Genomic DNA, 20,503 nt, shown 5'->3' with positions numbered 1-20,503 from the left:
TTTTAACTTTTCTCTAATCTTGTTCCATCGCTAAAATAAAAGCAAACACTGATTTTAAAAGTAAAAATATCTTAAAATTAGTCAACTTCAAGACAGCCCATTTATGCTGACTATTCTTCAGCACTCAGAAACTCAAACTCACAATCGTTTAAACAGTAAAATACTTTGTTACAACTAAAACCAAATGACAAATGAACCAACACCCTTGCTCCCTGAACTACTAAAACCTACCAAAGACTAAAACCAAGGCCTCTTTTAGCTTCCGTAGTCGAAACTGACGTGTGCATGATACATTTTGGCATTCTTGGCTTCTTTCATCACTTTTTCCCTCTCCCCAGTTAATTCAGTTTATGAAAGTGTACTGGGTGGGGCGCCTGGGTGGCTCAGTCAGTGAAGAGTCCAACTTCCGCTCAGGTCATGATCTCATGGTTCATGAGTTCAAGCCCTGCATCAGGCTCTGTGCTGACAGCTCAGAGCCTGGAGCCTGCTTCTGATTCTGTGTCTCCCTCTCTCTCTGCCCCTCCCCCACTCATGCTCTGTTTCTCAAAAGTAAATAAATGTTAAAAGAAAATTTTTTTTAAGTGTACTGGGTTATAGCCCTCTTCAACCCCCTCTCTCACCAGCTGCTGTAGATATCGGGGGAGCCACCCTTTTTGTTAAAGGAAAAGAGCATATCATGTGAGGGTTTCAAGAATCTCACTCACCCCTTCACTGATACTCAAAAAGATCTCAGGGCAGGTTCAGGAAGCCCTGAAGCAGACAATACAGGGAAGAGCTGGTAGAAGGCCTGGCCAGAGTCCCTGGCTGCAAGCATGCAGGCAGAGCTCTCTGGCCACTGCACAGAGGTCTGTGACCTGGCCCCTGAACACTGCCCGACAGCTCCCCTTTCCTCGCACTTTGTACTCCAGAGATAGCAAATCGCTTCAAGGGCCCCACACAGGCCAGGCTGTACCATACCTCTGGGCCTCTATTTATGCAGAGGCAAATACCTGAACCACTGCTCTATCTTTCAAAATCCAGTTTAAACATCATCTCCCCTTGAAGCCCCTCCCTAAAATAATGAGGCACGCCTCTGTGCTACCCTGGCCACAGGCATGCTTCTAGGACATCACAATACATGTACCCTACAGGGTTACACATCCAGCCCCCTCACTAGAGCCGTGAGCCGTAAGGGAGGCATCCCCGTGTACTCATCGCTGTGCGCCAGCACCGGGCACACGCGCCCTGATCCCTGGCCAGCAGTCAGCAAACGCTGAGTGGACAGGATACAGCTCCTGCCTTCTCCAATGTTACAACCTCATACGGAAGACTGGCAGAAAAGACAAGTTACAGGCGATACCTAAGACCCAGCTTCTCATAAACAAGTGTTTATGGGACAGAGCAGCAGCGGCCCCAAGGACTTTCCTTAGGGGTAATATCTTAGTATTTCTGCACCTTATATCCTTTCTGAAATTGTCACATTCCTTTGTTCGCTGAAAGTCATTCAGAGAAAAGCACAAATGTCCTCATCTGTTATGGGCCCCACAGAAGAGGGATAAATGAGCTCCAGCCAGTGTAGGCATGGGAAGAGAAACTCCTGAAATGGGCAGGCTGGCGGGCCCTTCCAAGAGGCCACAGTGACCCATCCCAGCAGCCGGGCCAAGGACCGCCTTACGTGAGGGCTTGCTTCGAGACGCTGAGGCCAATGCCCAAGTCATGGCCTCAGTTCCCCCACGCTGCCCCGATTCCCATAAATCCCTGTCATTCTTTGAACCACGCCAAACAGTAACGGCAAAGCTTCTCTCGGGTCCTCAACAGCGACTTCTTACCTGCATTGCCGAACCAAGCCCTTCGGCCTCATTTGTCACTCATTGAGAAACTGGAACAGTGAGGCAAGCTGGTCTGGCCCCAGGCACACGTGCTCTGAGCAAAGGTGCTGTCATGCGCAGAAAGCCACACTCTCCCGAAAAGCAGTTACCAGAAACGTCACCCAGAGACAAACAGGAGCCACACTGGCTGTCAAATCTGTTCTGACAGGAAGGCTACTTGCCACCGCTTCCCCACCCCACCCCCGTCCCCCAGAGTCCTTGCAACCATCCATACCTTTCTCGGGGCCTTTGGAGGAGCCACCTGTAGAAGGCGTAGAAGGCGGAGGGGCAGGAGGCGGAGCTGGCTCCCCAGCTTTGCAAGGCTGGTTGGGATCCTTCATGCGGTTAACCACATTCTCGGACAGCTGGGAGAAGAGGTGAGGATGGGAAGAGAGGGACAGGGAAAAAGTTACATCATAGAAACCTCTGGAAATGCAGACTGCCCTTCATCCATGCCCCTGAGCACACCACTTCCTCCAGACCAACTTCAATAACATAATCCTCCTCAAAACCTCTCAAGGTGGCCCAAAGCTTCGCAGGTTGGTGCCAAAGCCCCGTGTGGGCCGCCCAGCGCACGTCCTCTGCCGGCTTTCCAGCTTTGTTTCCTGCTGCTCCCTGCACACACCCTGCACGCCACGGGGCCACCTTCCTCACCTCCTCCGCATTCATTGCGCGGCTCCTCTGCCCAGAACCACCAGCAGCGGTCCATCCCCAGTACGTCTCCACCTGTCCAAAATTTCCCCTTCCTTTGAGGGCATCTCAGTGTCCCTCCTCCATGGGACCTTGCCTGACAGTACCCAAGATAAGCATCCATTGTCCCCTTCCGTTTTACTCCCATCACAACACGTGTGCTCTTAGGGAAGCACCACAGGCCCTACCTGCCTCATCCAAAAGATGTGCAAACACCTGGAGGGCCGGGGCGACCTCCCACCCCCCCCCGCCCCCGTGTACCCCCGGCACCACACATGGAGCATACATCGCAACCCGGCTGGACCCCTTCCACCACGGCTCCCGCTAAATGAAGACTGGATAACCGACACTTTCATTCATTTCACAGGAAGTGAAATAGGCATGAGGGTGTCATAAAACAGTTTACTGAAATGAAACAGCAAGCTAGGGATAAATCCAGAATAAAAACCCTTTAGAGTTCACTTCAGTAAATATTTATTAAGTACCTAATATGTGTAAGGCATCATAAAGCACAGTTGAGGGAAAAACGTTAAAGATGACTTTAAGACAAAAGCCATAATCAGCAACTCCACTTCCAGGTATCCAGCCGAGAAAACTGCTCCCACATGTACAGGGCAGAAATGGAATAGAAACAAAACAAAACAAAACAAAACAAGGGAAAAACATAAATATGCAACAATACGGAACTAGTTAAGGAAATGATGGTGTACATCTTCTACGAAATATTATGGAGCCATTAAGAAAGAATCAGGTAGGGGCACCTGGGTGGCTCAGTTGGTTAAGTGACCGACTTCAGCTCAGGTTATGATCTCATGTCTCGTGGGTTCAAGCCCTGCATCGGGCTCTGTGCTGACAGCTCAGATTCTGTGTCTCCCTCTCTCTGCCCCTCCCTTACACTCTCTCTCTCTCTCTCTCTCTCAAAAATAAATAAACATTAGAAAGAAAAGAAAGAAAAAGAGAAAGAAGGAAAGAAAGAAAGAGAAAGAAACAAAGAAACAAAGAAACAAAGAAAGAGGTAGGTGTGCCTGGGTAGATCAGTTGGATAAGCGTCTGACTCTTGATCTCGGTTCAGGTCATGATCTCATAGTTCGTGAGATCGAGCCCCGCATCGGCTCTGCACTGTTAGTGCAGAGCCTGCTTAGGATTCTCTCTCTCCTTCTCCTTCTGCCCCTCCCCTGCTCGCTTGCTCTCTCTCTCTCTCTCTCTCTCTCAAATAAACTTTAAAAAAAAAGAAAGAATGAGGTAAAACGTACAACTAACATGGAAGGGTTTAGGGGATAATGCTCCTGATTTTTTAAAGTCATAGAACCCTTTGTATAGCTCAATTTTTTTTATTATTTTAGAGAGAGAAAGAAAGAATACATACACACAAATGCATGTATCTACTCAGAGGTAAACATCAATGAGGCTACACAGGAAACACAATGGGTACATCCTGCAAGTGGGCTCAGGGGCAGCTGGGGCAGGACATTCACTTTGGGCACTTGTGTGTTTTAAATTGTTTACCATGAACATTTGTTAGCAACAAAAGATTATAATAGTAATAACGGAGTCCCTCTAGTGTTTCAAATAAATACAAACTAAATAATTAACGATATGGGACAAGAGAAGACCAAGCGTATACAGCAGTGGAAGAAACTGAGAATCCAGAAATAAAGCTGTCTATCTAAGTTCAACTGATGGACAAGGTGCCAAGACAATCTAATGGGGAAAGAACCCCCATTTGTCTCTTCAACAAATGGTGTAGGCAGAGCTGGATTTCGATATGTGAAAGAAGGAAGTTGAACACCTACCTCACACCGTATATAAAAATTAACTCAAAATGGATTGGAGACCTAAATGTAGGAGCTAAAACAACATACAGGTAAATAAAAGGAAATATAAGGGGAAGTCTTTATGACCTTGGCTTTGGCAGTGAGTTTAAAGATATGACACCAAAAGCACAAGCAACCAAAGCAAATGAGGTTGTTTTGGACTTCCATCAAAATTTAAAAGTTTTATGTACCAAAGACCCAATAAAGCAAGTGACAAGGCAACCTACAAGATGGGAGAAAATATTTGCAAATCATACGTGTGACAAAGTCTATGTATCTAGAATAAGAGAACTCCCACAACTCAGTAATACAAAGAAAAATAACCCAATTTTTAAAATGAGCAAAAAGATATCTGAATAGATATTTCTCCAAGGATATATGAATGGCCAATAAGCAAATGAAAAGATGCTCATATCATTAGTCATTAGAGACATGCAAATTCAAACCACAATGAAATACCACTTCATACCCACTAGGAAGGCTATAATCAAAAAGTCAGAGGGGTGCCTGGCTCAGTCAGTTAAATGTCCAACTTTGGCTCAGGTCATGATCTTGCAGTTCATGGGTTCGAGCCCCACGATGGGCTCTGTGCCGACAGCTCAGGGCCTGGAGCCTGCTTCCGATTCTGTGTCTCCCTCTCTCTCTGACCCTCCCCCACTCCTACTCTGTCTCTCTCAAAAATAAATAAACATTAAAAAAATTTTTTTAAGTCAGATAACAAGTATTCCAAAGATATGGAGACATCAGAACCCTCGTACACTGCTCATGGCAATATAAAGTTCCACAGCCACTGTGGAAAACAGTCTGGAAGTTCCTCAAAAGGTTAAACAGAGAATTAGTATATGATCCAGCAGTTCCATTCCTAGGCATCTACTCAGGAGAAGTGAAAATATATATCCCCACAAAAATTTGTACATGAACATTCTTGTCAGCATTATCCATAAGAACCAAGAAGTGGAAAGAACCCAAATGTGCTTCAACTGATGAATGGAAAGTAAAATGTAGTCCATCCATCAAGGGAACATTATTTGGCCGTAAAAAGGAATGAAATACTGATACTCACTACAAAATGCATGAAACCTGAAACCATTACACTAAGGGAAATAAGCCAGACACACAAAGCAACATATTGCATAATTCCACTTCTTTGAAATGTTTAGAATAGGCAAATTTCTAAAGATAAAAAGTAGATTAGTGGTTGCCTTCAGCTTGAAGGAACAGGACAAGTGAGGACTGATAGCTAGAAGGTAAGAGATGGGGGAGGGGCTGATTAAAATGTTCTAAAAACTATTATGATAGTTACACATACCTATGAAAATTCTAAAAACCACTGAAGTGTGCACTTTAAGTGGGTGAGTTGTTGGGGTGCCTGGGTGGCTCAGTCAGTTAAGAGTCCGACTTCAGCTCAGGTCATGATCTCGCGGTTCATGAGTTCAAGACCCGGGTCAGGCTCTGTGCTAATAGCTTGGAGCCTGGAGCCTGCTTTGGATTCTGTGTCTCCCTCTCTATCTGCCCCTCCTCTGCTCGCTCTCTCTCTCTGTCTCTGTCTCTGAAAACTAAATAAACATTAAAAAAAAGTTTTTTAATGGATGAGTTGTATGGTATGTGAATCGTATCTCAATAAAGCTGTTATAAAGAAAAAGAGAGAACCAAAGACAAAAATGAGCAGTGTAGACAGGGTGTCACTCAGCAAAAGCAGGTTATCCCAGGGAAGATGTACCTGTGCTGGTTCCTGAGGGGTGGGAGCAGGATTTGACAGGACAGAAGCTACCATGTATTGGGGGGCAGGGGGTACCTCACACGGTGCAGGGTGCGGTGCGGAGAGAAGAGGCACAGACAGAGACCAGTGTGCCTGCAGCAGTAAGCTCATTGTGGAAGGTGTGGGCTACAAAGGAGGACTTGGATGAGGCTGGTACTGAGAGGAGCTTCGAAGTCAGACAGTGGGGCTCCAACAATTGCAGGGCGTGGCTGAAAGTTTGGGGGCCAGGAAGGAACACAGGCTGTGTTTTTAGAGGATGAATTGCAGTGCTATAGGGAGCCCTGGGGAGCGTGGAGCGGGCCCTTGGTCATGAAGTGACAAGGGCCTGTGGCACTAGCAGCAGCAGCAGCAGCGGCATGAAATGAAAGGCTTTGCCTGGCGCTGCCTCGGGAAGAACAGAGGAGAGCGCAGAGTTAAGAAGAAGGAGTTCTGATCTGTAGTTAGTGGAAAAACTTGAGAATACCAGAAACAAGGAAATCAAGAATAGGGTATTTTGAAAGAGCAGCAAATGAGCTGGGATGTGGATACAAAATCCCAGACAAGAAAACGGAAAGAGCCCTTAGGATCTTCTGGCTCACTTCGTTACGGCCACGGCGACGAAGGCCCGAGATGAGTCAATGCACTGGAAGGCGAAGGGGCAGTTCTCCAGCGCAGCCTGCCCATTTCTTGCGCAAAGCAGCTGCGCAGAGGGCCAAGGTGGGACACCAGGTGGGGTGTGAGGCGACAGCAGAGCTGAGGTGCAGTGTTCTTCCAGGAGGCGGGGACACGGAGCTGGTACTCAACAGCGAACACAGGCTGCACGGAAAGGTTTGGGTGGTGCGCTGGAACCAGCTCGTGAGAGCTGAGTTTTAAATTTCCAGGAATTTTGCAAGCTGGTTGACTTCATGACAGGAGCTTGAAACTGGCCACGACTGGGGAGTCTGTCCACCACAGAAACTGGCAAATACTACATAGCAGGGTCCTTTCTTGGGTAGAGATCTGATTGCGGAACTTTTACCAGCACACCACGGGGCATCACTCCCCTCACCCCTCCTTCTGCAAGCGGACCCTGCGAGAGGCCCCAGTCCTCTGAGGAACAGGGCGTGCGAGAGCATTGAGTGGTCCTAGAATCTACACGGGTGTGGGTGAGGCATCAATGGCATGCGTGGTGCGCATGAAAGAGGCAGCCACAGCAGGTAAGGCCCCAATCCTTGCTGTGGAAAAGGGTCACGTGACCAGCAAGAGCATGCCCTGCACACACACAGAAGACCACAGGAGAGCAGCCACGTGGGGACCAGAGGAAGCAGCCTGGCCGAGGGCACCGTAACTACAGTCCAGTTTCCTTCCTCAAGTATCTGCTTATGAAGCACTCACTGGGTGATAGCAGTGTTCTGGAAGCCGTGGGTGAGAAGAAACAGCAATGAAACGGCAGTCAAAGAGACATGGCCCCTGATTCGTGGAGCTTACATTCTCATGGGAAGTGAGAGACAATAAGGAAGAAAACAGACAATTTCACATATCCTATTTCATCCAACCTAAGACTCCATCAACTGTAAATCACACTGCTTTTCAAATAACCTCAAGAAAGAAAAAAAAAAAAAAACACTAAGGAAATGAACATTCCACCTATTACAGGACACCCTATCCCACAGATGTTAAAAACCTGTGTCTTAAAGATCAGCATGGCACGTCAGGAGACAAGTGCTAGGAATGAATAAAATACAGAATCACAGTGATGGGGGCATGGGGGGCAGCACAGGAAGCCACAGGCACAGGCGATGGCCCCTCAGAGGCGAAGACAATAATGTTAAAACTCCCGCCCCAAATGAGGAGGCCTGACCACATGTACATGTTGAGATCCTGGAGAAAACGATCTGGTGCCAAGCAGAGACGCGAGTAAGTGCAAAGCCTCTGACAAGAACAGAGCCTGGCATGTCCAAGTGCCTAACAGAAGGCCAGCGTGTGAGGAGAGTGGGACCAGATGACCAGGCCAAGGCAGCAGGCAAAAGCAAGACCACAAGCCCCGGCAGAGCGACGTGAGAAGCCCAAATGTGACTCAAGGACCAAGGAAGCTATGGTGGGGTTCTACACAGGTGACTCACGGGCTCCGATTTCTTCATCCCAGCCTGGGGGGCATCCACTGAACCACACTACTTGGTGACTAAGGGGTTAAGGAAAACATTGGCAAGCTTCTTGTTGGCAGTAGGAGATTTGTAATATTTTTTAATGTTGCTACAAAATACAGCAAGTAATATTTTAATCAACAAATATACATATACACACAGTAGTCATGCGAGAATAAACACCATCTGGGCAAGGCTCCCTGTACCAACAGAACCAGAATGGGGGCCTCTGGAGCCAGACGGGTCTGGGAGCTCTGGTGCCAGAGGCCCACTGGTCACTGTGCCATCCGAGGGGGCCAGACAGGGTCCTGTGTGGTCAGGAGACAGAGGGCCACGTCCAGAGCAGTGCAGGGACACGGGAGTGCTACCTGCGCTCTGCTGTGTGGCCTGGACCTGCCCAGTTCTTTGGCTTCTCTGAGCATCACATCTCTCACCCACAAAACGGGGGTCCCTTGAGCCTGGACTGACTGCGATACAGCTCAGGAGTTAAGGGTTTCGTGGTCAGGCAGGTCTGCGTTTGAATCCCATCAAGCTGCTTACTCACTGCGTGACCTTGGGTAGGGGACTTCTTACCTCTAAATCAGTTTCTTCATCTGTGAGATGGAAATAATTAGTGGTACAGACTGCGGGGCTGTTGTGCAGATTAAATGAAGCAATCTACACCAAGCAGTTGGCACAGAGTAAACAAACAATATCAGCTATTATGGGAAACTGCAAAGCAGTACACAAATATTAATTACCACCCATACGAGGCACTTACTGAGTGTGCAAAAATGCATGAGCTAATCGATAACAGTAACAATGGTTAACATCTGCCACATACTACAAACTGAGTGTTCTGTGTTCCACGTGCAGCTTTGTGACCTTGACCAGGTTTCTTCCCTCCTCTTCCATCATCTGTACAAAAGTCGGGCAGATTCTTTTTAAAGCACCCTCCAGCGCACAACTGGTGGCTCCAATCTGGACCTGGCCTCGGCCTAGAGTGACGCAGGGACTCAGGGGAGGAGACCCGTGCCGCCTCCAAAGGGGCACATTTGCCTGATGCCTGCCCGAGTCTCCGGGGACAACCGGGAGCCCGAGAAGGCACGCATGCACGGACACCTCACCACTTCTGTCCTAACACACGGGGCCGGGCACCCAGACCGCACTGTCCAACCATCACCACTCCCTGACGGCAACCAAAACACGTCCTTCACCCAAAAGCGCTGAATTTCTAGGCCGGTTCCCAAAGAGGGGGCGGGAGGCTTCTTTCTCAAACCACACAGGTCTGTGAGTAAGTCAGGTGACCACCTCACAGCTGAAAGGCCAGGGAGAAGGGTGCTGCTTTACCAAACACATGTAGGTACTGCCCATTTCTGATGGAAGAACAGCGACCCACGAGACCTAACACACGTGACCACCTGCTTGCCATTGCTCCCACCAGAAGACAAGTTCCATGGGAGCAGGGAGTCTGCTGTACCGCCCTCGCTGTATCTCCCGTGCCCAGAAAGTGCCCGGCTCAACTATTTGTTAAACACGGGAACTAAAGTAATATTTATCAAAGGCCCAGGTCCACAACACCAAGCTACTCCGATGGAGTATGTCAAGAGATAACAGCCAAGAACTTTGTACACAAAGAGCTGATGGTCAGACAGGGTGGGTAAGGCGCACTGGCACAGAGAACACAAGGTGCTGGCTATCAGTGAAAGGCCTGAGCCAGCACGCCCAGGAGCTCTCCCAAAGGAGCCTAAGTGTCAGCTGGAAGAGAGAGCGCCTGAGACGGGCCTGAAAAGAAAAAAGAGGACGTGGAGAAGGGTGGGGGGTCAAGAGGTGTTCCAGAGAGGAAGGGTACAAGGAAGGCACAGCAGAAGTCCAAGGTTCGGCCTCACCGAGCACAGGTCCATGAAGAAAGTAAGACGTGGAGGGCTGGTGGGCTCCCCGCCACCGGGAGGGCCTTGAACGACAGGAGGAGAATGGTATTTATTCTGCCGTCAACTGGGAGCCGCTGACACTTTCCAAGCAGGGCCTCAGTCGCGATCTTCTCTTCACACAGAATACCCTGGCAAAGCTGCAAGAAGGGCAGAGGTCACAGAGGGCCAAAGGCAGGGTCACTGCCACAACAGTGCACGTCCAGAGTAGGAGGGCTGGGAAGTGTACCTCTGCAGGAGTTGGGGAGGATGTGGTGGCAAAAGACTCCACGCAAGCGAAATAACTGGAGACCTGACATCTGAATGCGTGCACAGGGCAAGTGAAAAAAGCAATTTACAAAGTGGTATAGGCAGTATGTTCTCATTTGTGCTATAAAAAGGGAAAGAGCAGGCTTGTCTATGGAGGCTTGGGAAAAGCCTGAAAGGATGCAGGAGAAACTATGAACAGTTGGCATTTAAAAATAAGACGCATCTTGCAAGAAGCCTTAAAGGAAAAACGAGGGAAAGATGACAGCAAGGCCCAGACCCGGCTCGCTGGAGAGGAGGCACCATCGCTGGGCCGAGAACTGCTCTGCAAGTGTGTGGTGCTCTAAATCCATTCGGGCAGCTCTGTTCCCAGGCCAATAACCCGACTACACAGGACACTGCGAGAGGTTGCATGTAAAGAAAGATATTAGGGACTCCCTGGCATCAGAGTGCCACGGGGCTGACCAGAGAGCAAACGTAACGCCTCCACACTCCAGAAGGGGGCAACAAAGCTCACAGTTGGGGCAGAGGAACTTCCGACCTAGGACAGGGGGTCCTATTCCAAGATAATGAGAAAATCAGCCTACCTAATATTCACTGAGCGAGCTCCACAGGCCAGGCCCCAAGCTAAGTGCATTCCCATTTTACAGAAGAAGACACTGGAGTCAGGGAGGTGAAACAACTCACCCAAGATCGCAGAAAGTCTTAAGTGCTAAGTGCTCAGGCCAGGACTTGGATCCAAACCCTGGCCACCTGCACAAGGGAAAGCAGTAACTGAGAGCCACTGTGGGGTGGCAGAATGGCCAATTCAAGAAAAATAAAAATAATTTGCAGGTCACATTTCCCCCATTGATGATGCTTTATGGAGCCCCTGGATAGGGGGTGGGAGGGAGAGCTTGTATGTACTCATAAAACACACAGCCTACTTAAATTAGGAGAATGTCAATATGAAAAATTAGCACTTTGTTAGGCTTAACGTGTTACTCATCCAGACACATCTAGAAGTAGCAATGCGGAGGCAGCTTCCTAAGCATTATTCTTTGCATTAGCAAATGCTCTGATGTTCAAATGAGTTCATGGCACCAGCTCATTTATGAGAAGAGGCGGCATCCTGCTCACGGAAGAATGGACAAGGTGTGGTGCAGAGAAGCGGCTTGCCCGAGTTCTCTGGTGACTCAGCAGCCACTAGGCCTGCACAGCCATGGTCGAGGCCACTCACTGCAACATTTTCTGAGGACGTGCTAGGTGCCAGGAGATAAACTGGGGCTCACTGCTCTCTCCAAGCTGGGCCTAGGGCTTCTCCAGTCAGGCTGAGCACCTGGGGAAGTTTCCAGAAGAATGAGCTCGCAGGTAGTCGGGTCTGTCCGTAGCTCCTGATGCCCAGACTCCCCAAGCCCCCTGAAGGCACTGCCCGATCTTGTGGTTCTAAAAAGATTTGTCTCCTTGCCTAAGGCTGTTGCCTTGGAGATTCTGTTCACTAGTCTTTCAGTTTTCTATGAGCTGAAATTAGATCCACCGGCTGCTCACCACAGATTTAAATCCCAGAATGTCAGAACAAGAAGAGCCCTTGGAGACCTCCTCCACTGAGCGTGGCAAACACAAGTGCCCACAGGTGTGAGGCAAGTGACAGAATTAGTAGAATGGGCCTAGTAGGAAAAGAACACAGTGCAAGGACAACATGGTGGGGACAGCGGTGAGAGCACATGCCCCTCAGAGAGAGCAGCTACCTCGTAACTCGGGGAAAGTTATTGCCATATGGGAATGTGGACCAGACTTTCCATTTGTCCCCCAAAGAGCTAAAAATTGAATTTATGTAAAGCCTCTGAGCTTTAAATGTTGGCAATCAATTCGAATCAATTAATTCCACAAAGTTTCTGGACTCGTGGTTTGGGGCAAAAAAAAAAAAAAAACGGCTCTGGGCTAAATACTGGGGACAGAAAGACAAACAGATGTGGCTCCTACTCACGGGGCAGGAAGGGAGTAAGCAAGGAAGAGGTCATCTCTGCCCACACAGGAAGCACTGGGAGGTGAGCACAGTCTGCAAGACCCAGGACAGGGACGACTCAGGGTGAGGGCGTGACATCAGAGGGTGCCTTTCGGAAGGTGACACTTGAACTGGTCCTGAGGATGACAAGGAGTTTAGCCAGTCACAGGGAAAGAAAATACTGCAGACAGAGGGGAACAGAGTCACAGGCAGCTCAGAGTACAGAAGAGCAGGTGTCCTCCCTACCAACATGTTCAGAGGCAGAAAAGGCAACAGCAGACGGCCTCCGTGAGCCAGGCCCAGGAATCTGCCTTTAACCAAAGGGAATGACACAATTAGCTTTAACTCTGCACAATCACTGACACAACCAGCCAGTAAGGGGCACTGCCCCAGAGTGCAGGACGGATGAAATAAGTGGGAAAGGAGATGAACTTTTCCCCGATGTGCCTCCTTTGGAACTGCCTGAATTTTATCATCATTTGCCTGATGATAAGTAAAATTTGTGTTGTTTTCTTTTTAATTACCCTGCCGGCACCAGGAGAGAGAGGTTTGTGGGAGACACGTCTATAGGGAGAAAGAACAATTTATCAGATGGTCAAGGGAAAACAGAATGGGGAGTTAGCTAGGACAAAAGCAAAAACAGAGAAATGGTTAGAAGGGAAAACGCAAGATCTGTCATTAAACATAGAGAACAAAGGGATGTGGGGTCTAGCTTTCTGGCGGAGAAGCTGGCTGGCTGGAGCCATCCAAAGCTTAACAAACAAGAGCGATTTCGAGGGAAGCAGAGGAGGGGACGCAGGTGGGTTCTGGCAGATATAGTGAATTACATGCACCCATGAAACATGCAACGGGACAGCTCTGGGTTAGATGTTTAGAATCCAAAAGTCAACAGCTCGTGAATGAGGATGAAAGAGAATGGCCAGGGCGCAGAAGGGAAAGAAAGCTGAACTAGGAAACATTCTGAAGCCTCCACCAGCCGCAGAGAAACAGCAGAGGCGGCAGGTTTGATCTGGAAACCAGAGCTGCTGCAGCACAGCGAGCAGGGACCCCCCACCAAGAGGTGGAAAAGGTAGACTGGAAACCTGAAGGATCAAAGATGCTTCTAGTGCAGCGGCTTTACCTCCCCAATGAGGGAGGTGACCCAAGATGAACTTAGTAAGAGTTAGAGTTAACAACTATCCTTATATTTACATGACTTTATAGATTTTACTTTTATGGAGAAAGATCTTCCACATCATACTGTGACACAGTTAGGGAGAATTAGGGGGGAATTTCATCTTATACAGGGGTTATATTCAAAAGTCAGACAAGGTAAAACAGAAATCACCTTAACTCTTACACTATTTACATTTCATTCCTGGTTACACCACAGTACTATTAAAAGAAAACTTGAAGAACGTTCAAGAAACCCCTGAAAGTTGCTAAGTCTGCCCCTAAAGTACAGCGTGGTTGTGTGCCCAGCCCTTTACTGTCTGTCCTTGACCATAGTGAGTTCGGGCACCCTGGAGCCAGGTGAATGGAGGGCACGCACTACCCGAGTCTTCTGTCTTTCAGATGGTCCTCTGCTCCTCAGCAGCTGACAGGGGGAAAGACAGAGAAACGGTAAGTGCTCTGCTTCCCTGAGGAGTTGGCTCCACCTCACCGCGTGTCAGACGTGATGTTGGGGACGCATCAAAAAGAGTAACACCTGGCAGAGCACCCAGCCCGGGGACTGGCACACGACACGTGCTTGACATCCAGACCCATATACTGCTCACAGAAAACGGTGGAGAACTCGGCCGTCCACGTCCTGACTTGCCACGTTGGCATTTTCTGTTGTGGCCCAATCAACTACAATCCCCCAAACGGTCAGCCAGATAGAGTACAGAGGCTGGGAAAGACCGGAAAGGATTTGTGATCCAACCCTTTCCAGGCACCTACACTAACAGGTCCGTCTTGCATATAAGGAGAGAGACTTACTGCTCTGAGTGTCAGAGCTCCAGGCCAGGGCTTCCTGAGACAGTTGGTTCACCATGCTGCCTCTAAGCAGCCAACCAAGACGAAGGATGTATGATATGCAGCATCAACATTCATGCTGAGACTCAAGAAACATATCACGGGGCAATACCAAGGTGAAAAGGAAGTCTGCCGCATACAAATGGAACAAGTCTGTGTTAAAGCTGGAACCGTAACAAGCAGAAGGGTAAAATTCTCAAGTGCAGCTGCCAAAGATCGCCAGGTTGGCTAAAAGCACCATCAGTTCATCAATCCAAGCGTGCAATCCAACACGCACACACAAATGAGCCAGACACTGAAATAAATAAAAGTCTTTGCACTCCAAGAGCCTACAAACAACAAACAGGATATAATAACAGAGAGGAAGAAGTGACCAAGATTATTTAAAAATATCAATCTTAGAAAAGGCAACAATGAAAAACCTACAGCTAACATACTTAATGGTGGAAGACGGAATGTTTTCTATCTAAGTTCAGGAGCAGGGCAAGGGCATTCACTGTCACCACTTCTATTCAATACTGTATTGGAGGTTCTAGCCAATGCAATAAAGCAAGAAAATTAAAGAAAGGGCATCCAGACTAGAAAGGAAGAAGTAAAATTCTCCTTATTTACAGTCAGCATCATCCTATCAATATAAAATCATAAGGAATCCACAGAAAAAAACTACTTGGATAAATGAGTTCAGCAAGGTTGCAAGATACAGGATCAACATACAAAAATCAATTGAATTTCTACATACTAGCAATGAAGAATCCAAAAGTTAAATTAAGAAAACAATTCCAAAAGTTAAATTAAAAAAACAATTACATTCGGGCATCTGGGTGGCTCAGCCATTAAGTATCTGACTTCAGCTCAGGTCATGATCTCACAGTTCATGAGTTCAAGTCCCACATCAGGTGAGCACAAGCCCCGCTTCAGGTGAGCTCAAGCCCCACTTCAGGTAAAACATGAGCCCTGGGTAAGCCCTGCTTCTCTCTCTTTCTTTTCTCTTCTCTCTCTTTCTCTCTGTCTCCCTCTCTCTGCCCCTCATGGGATTCTCTCTCTCTCTCTCAAAAAAAAAAAAAAAAAAGAAAGAAAGAAAGAAAAGAAAAAGAAAAAACAAAACAATTATATTCATTTTAGTATCAAAAAGAACAAATACTTGGGAATAAACTTATGAAAAGAAACATAAGATTTGTTCATTAAAAGTATAAAACACTGCTGAAAAAAATTTTTTTAATCTAAATAGAGACTTCATGTTCACATATTGGAGGATTCCATGTTGTTGAAATGATGATTGTTGGGGCACCTGGGTGGCTCGGTTGGTTGGGCATCTGACTTCGACTCAGGTCATGATCTCATGGCTCATGGGTTTGACCTCACGGGCTCTGTTCTGACAGCTCAGAGCCTGAAGTCTGCTTCAAATTTTGTGTCTCCATCTCTCTCTGCCTCTTCCCCACTCGCACTCTGCCTTTCTCTCTCTCTCTCAAGAATAAACATTAAAATAGAATGACAATTCTCCCCCAAAGTAATCTAGATTCAACACAAACTCCATCAAAATCCTAAGAGTTTTTTTTTTTACAGAAGTTACCAACTGATCCTAAAATGTATGTGGAAATGCAACAGACTCAGAATAGCCAAACCAATCTCAAAAAAAAAAAAATTGTATTTCCCAATTTTGAAACTTACTACAAAGCTACAATGATCATGACAATGTTGTAGTAGCATAAAGATAGACATATAGCATATAGATCAATGGAACTCTCAACAGAATTGAGAAACCAGAAATAAACCCTTATGTTTATGGTCAGTTGATATTCACGAAGGTCCCAAGGTAATTCAAGGGGGAAAGGATAGTCTTTTCAACAAATGATGTTTAGAAAAATTGGATATTTCATGCAAAAAGAAGATGGCCTTTAGATTAGGGTTCAGTGAACTCTAGTGCTTGAGCCAAATCTAACCCAACACTTTTATAAGTAAAGTTTTATTAGAACATAGCCACACTCATTTGTTTATACACTGACTGTGGCTTCTTTAACCCTATAATGGCAGAGTTGAATAGAAGTGATAGAGACCTTCTGGTGAGCAAAACAGAAAGTATTTACTAACTGGTCATTTACAGAAAAACTTTGCCAACCCCCGATTTAAAGCCTTACCTCACAACATATAAAAATTAACACAAAATGGATCATAGAACTAAATATAAAAGCCAAAACTATAAAACTCTCAGAAATATAGGAAAAAAAATTCATAACCTTGGGTTACACAAAGATTTCTAAGATATGAAGCACAACCAATAAAAGAAAAAACTGATAAACTTCATCAAAATTACAAGGTTTGCACTTCAAAAAAGACACCAATAAGAAAATGAAAAGACAAGCCACACGTTGGGAGAAAATATTTGCAATTTGTAATACGATAAAAGACTCATATCCAGGGGCGCCTGGGTGGCTCAGTCGGTTAAGCAGCCAACTTCGGCTCAGGTCATGATTTCACGGTCCGTGAGTTCAAGCCCCGCGTCAGGCTCTGTGCTGACAGCTCAGAGCCTGGAGCCTGTTTCAGATTCTGTGTCTCCCTCTCTCTGACCCTCCCCCGTTCATGCTCTGTCTCTCTCTGTCTCAAAAATAAATAAACGTTAAAAAAAAAAAATTTAAAAAAAAGACTCATATCCAGCATTAAAAAATCGTGTAACTCATAATAAAAAGACAAACAACCCTAGTAAAAGTGGGCAAAAGATCCGAATACATATTTCACCAAAGAAAATTTACGGATGGCAAATAAGCCCATGAAAAGATGTTCAACACGATTAGATACCTGCATGTAAATTCATGCCACCGTGAAATTCATGCCACATGTAAATTCAAGCCACAGTGAAATACCATTTCATACCCACTAGAATTGCTACAATCAAGAAAACAAACAGTAAGTGTTGGTGAGGATGTCGAGAAGACGGAACCCTCATCTACTGCCAGCAGGAATGTAAAATGGTACAGCCGCTTCAGAAAACAGTTTGACAGTTTCTTAAAAAGTGAAACCTAACAACTCACTGAATTCATAAGCAGAATGACCCAGCAACTCTACCCTTAGGTATCTATGCAAGAAAAATGAAAATATAGGCCCGCCAAAAAAAAAAAAAAAAAGTTGTATGCAAATGTTCACAACATTATTCATAATATAAAGAACCGGAAGCAATTCAAATGTCCACCAACTAGTGACTGGATGAACAAAATGCAGGACAGCCAGGCAATGAGATACTACTCGGCAATAAAAAGGAACAAGCTGCTGATATATGCTACATCAGCAAACCGACACCAAAAACATTGTGCTCAGTGAAAGAAGCCAGACGTCAAAGATCTGAGTGCATTCATATGAAATGTCCAGAAAAAGCAAACTCAGAGCAACAGAAGGATTAATGGTTACCTGGGCCGGGGCGTGGAAGTGGGGACGGACTGCAAATAGGCACAAACGATCTTTTTAGGTCTTGAGAATAAATGTTCTAAAATCTGATTGCGGTGACAGTTGCTCAACTCCATAAGTCTGCTAAAAATCATTCAAATGGGTGAATTTCACATGTAAAAGACATCTCAAAAATATGATTTTAAAAACAGAGAAGAAAAACCACCACCATCAGAGAACATCTTTCCAAAGCACCACTCTTGATTAGAGACCTGCAGTGTTGCCTCCAAGGTAACACACGGACAAGCCCTCCCTGGCGATTCAGGACCCATCACCTGTCTAGCCTCAGTGCCTGGCCAGCTTTCAACATCCCAACCCCTCTGTTGCTGGCCAAGCACATGGCATGTGGAGCCAGAATGAGCCTCCAACTCTACCCCTAACTAGCTGTGCCCTTGGGTTACTTGGCCTCCTTGAACCTATGTCATGTCTGAGATGTGGACAACAGCTCACAAGGTCAGCAGGAGGGGGATATCTGAGCTAGTGCTCAGAAAACACAGCACAGATTGCATGCTTCTCATGGGTGGCTCGGGCACATCTCCAGCGTCCCCCGCTCAGAGCGGCAGTGTCCACCATCCCACTGCAAGCAAGGATCCCCGTTACTCTGCACACTTTTGTTTCCTTCAGAGTACTTGCAGCTTTTTCTTCCTTTGCCTCTTTTTTCCTTTCTTGGTCTGTTCTGACATTGGGCTGAGGCCTCCATGAGGGTAAGGACCTTATGCTTTGTCCCTGATGGCCTCTGCAAGGCCAGGCCCAGTGCTTGGCGAGTAATCTGTGTGCAGTAAGTATTTGCTGAGGTGAAGGATAAATTGTGGCTACAGGTACAGTGTTCAGGCATATGGCTTCTCTGGCAGGGGCATGTTTGGGGACTGTTTCTTGTGCCTCTTCTACATCCTCCTTGGTCCTCCCCTCGGCAGTGGTCCAGACTTGCCTCACAAAAGCAAGGAATGATGGCAAATGTGATGTAGCCAAGACAGTGTGATGGGTCTGGGGACACAGCTATCATGCAGCCGGCCAGGAAGTGAGTTGGGAAGAGTAGCAGGCAGCCAAGCAGCTGGAAAGGAAAAAGGCTGGAGAACAGTGGAGTCTAGACGTTGAAAAGCAACCAACTTCAGCTGAGTTACCAAATACGGCTGCTTCCATGGGGCAGAGAAGTGAGCACACACAGGACATTATTGTCGTGTGTGAACCTTCTCTCATTGGAGGATAAGGTTAAATATACTGGCTAAAATGAGATCTTTATGTATTTCACACATGCCTGCTCTGAAAACTGGAGTTGCATATAATTGCAGCATTTTGCATTAATTAAATTTCTCTTACCTTCCGTGGAATTAGGGCTTGAACTCAATATGTAAATTTATGCAAATAAATGTGCAAAGGAGCAAGGCCCTAGCACTGAATCTTAAGGGAACTTGAGTACTTTCCAGGATCAGGGCCTGGGGATTAAATACGAGTAGTCTTTAAGAATATTTAACTTTCTCTGAAGGACCTGGGGCAGATACTCTTCTTCGGCACCTACCTTCTACTTAAACTAACTTCTCATGTGGTTCATCCAATGATCTCTGCTGATTTTTTACTTGTCTGCTTAAGGACAAGGTGGACTCCCCAACTCTCAAGTAACTCTGCTAGTAGAAAAAGCCCCCACAACAAAACACTTCATTGCCATCACCTCCTTTCTCAAATCTCCCTCTCCCAAACCAGGCACACAAGTGGAAGGAAGGAAGGAAGGAAGGAAGGAAGGAAGGAAGGAAGGAAGGAAGGGGCTCTCATTTGATGGGGCCATGCACCCCACTGTGTGCCTCTAGGCAAGTCATTTATTCTGATGAGTTTACAGTCAGTCACCAAACCTCCCTCTAATTTTAACAGTCTCTGGGAGAATTAAGTGGGGTGCCAGTACCTGTCGGAACAGGTAGAGGTTGTATCGCACAATTTTCAGGCTGCCTTGCATATCACTGGGGGAGGGAGCTTGGAGTAGTGAGAAAAGGCTGTTTCTTGCACCCAAAAGATCTGGACTAAAGTCCCATCAGTCACTCAGATAATATCTCAAAGTTTGAACAGCCCTAAGCCTGATTCTCCATCTTTAAAGAGAACTTACACTTTGCGGAACTAAGGGAACTAGATGTAAAATGTACTAGTCTGATATCATACCGCCCCCCCAAAAATGATCCTCTGTCAACTTAGAGGAACTCAACTTCCTTGAATCTTAGAAGACCTGACTTTGACCTAATTTTCCAACATTCCCAAACACAGAATACCAGGTGACAAAGGTGAGAGAGCACCCAAATACAGCCAATGATGTTTTTCTAAATTCCAATTCAGGCTCCTGCCTCTCAACCTTCAAACAGGAGCCAACTCCTCCCCGTTTTGTCCTCATCAAGAGCCCGGTCAAGACTAGATAAGGCCTAGCAAGCACCAAATGTGCTAAGTACTATCCTAGACTAAGAATAGAGACCCCCACAAAACACTACTGTTTCTAAGCACTTACACACACATATCTTAAACAGTACCTAGGATTACACACCCTCCCCTGATTTTTCTAAAAACACAGGGATTGAGCCGCCTGGGCGGCTCAGTCAGTTAAGCACTGGACTTCGGCTCAGGTCATGATCTCAAGGTTCGTGAGCTCGAGCCCCGCATCGGGCTCTGTGCTGACAGCTCAGAGCCTGCAGCCTGCTTCGCATTCTGTATCTCCCTCTCTCTCTCTGCCCCTCCCCTGCTTGCACCTGT

The 20,503-nt window shown here is 46.7% G+C and overlaps 1 protein-coding gene across 4 annotated transcripts in view; it reads right to left on the bottom strand.

Moving 5' to 3' along the window:
- Window positions 1-20,503, bottom strand: part of CHCHD6 (coiled-coil-helix-coiled-coil-helix domain containing 6) — a 248,397-nt gene that overhangs the window by 226,209 nt on the left and 1,685 nt on the right. For 3 of the 4 annotated variants that reach the window (XM_027049798.2, XM_015083929.3, XM_027049796.2), the window contains exon 2: window positions 2,083-2,212. In XM_027049798.2, coding sequence (XP_026905599.1) covers window positions 2,083-2,212 — 130 coding nt within the window. Of the gene's footprint in view, window positions 1-2,082; window positions 2,213-10,080; window positions 10,217-20,503 lie in introns of those variants that run through there. The other variant, XM_027049797.2, reaches the window with a different exon arrangement.

The sequence above is a fragment of the Acinonyx jubatus genome, chromosome A2 (assembly GCF_027475565.1).
Source record: "Acinonyx jubatus isolate Ajub_Pintada_27869175 chromosome A2, VMU_Ajub_asm_v1.0, whole genome shotgun sequence".
NCBI lineage: Eukaryota > Metazoa > Chordata > Mammalia > Carnivora > Felidae > Acinonyx > Acinonyx jubatus.
The sequence above is the reverse complement of the archived record's forward strand: the minus strand, read 5'-3'. Positions and strand labels throughout refer to the sequence as shown.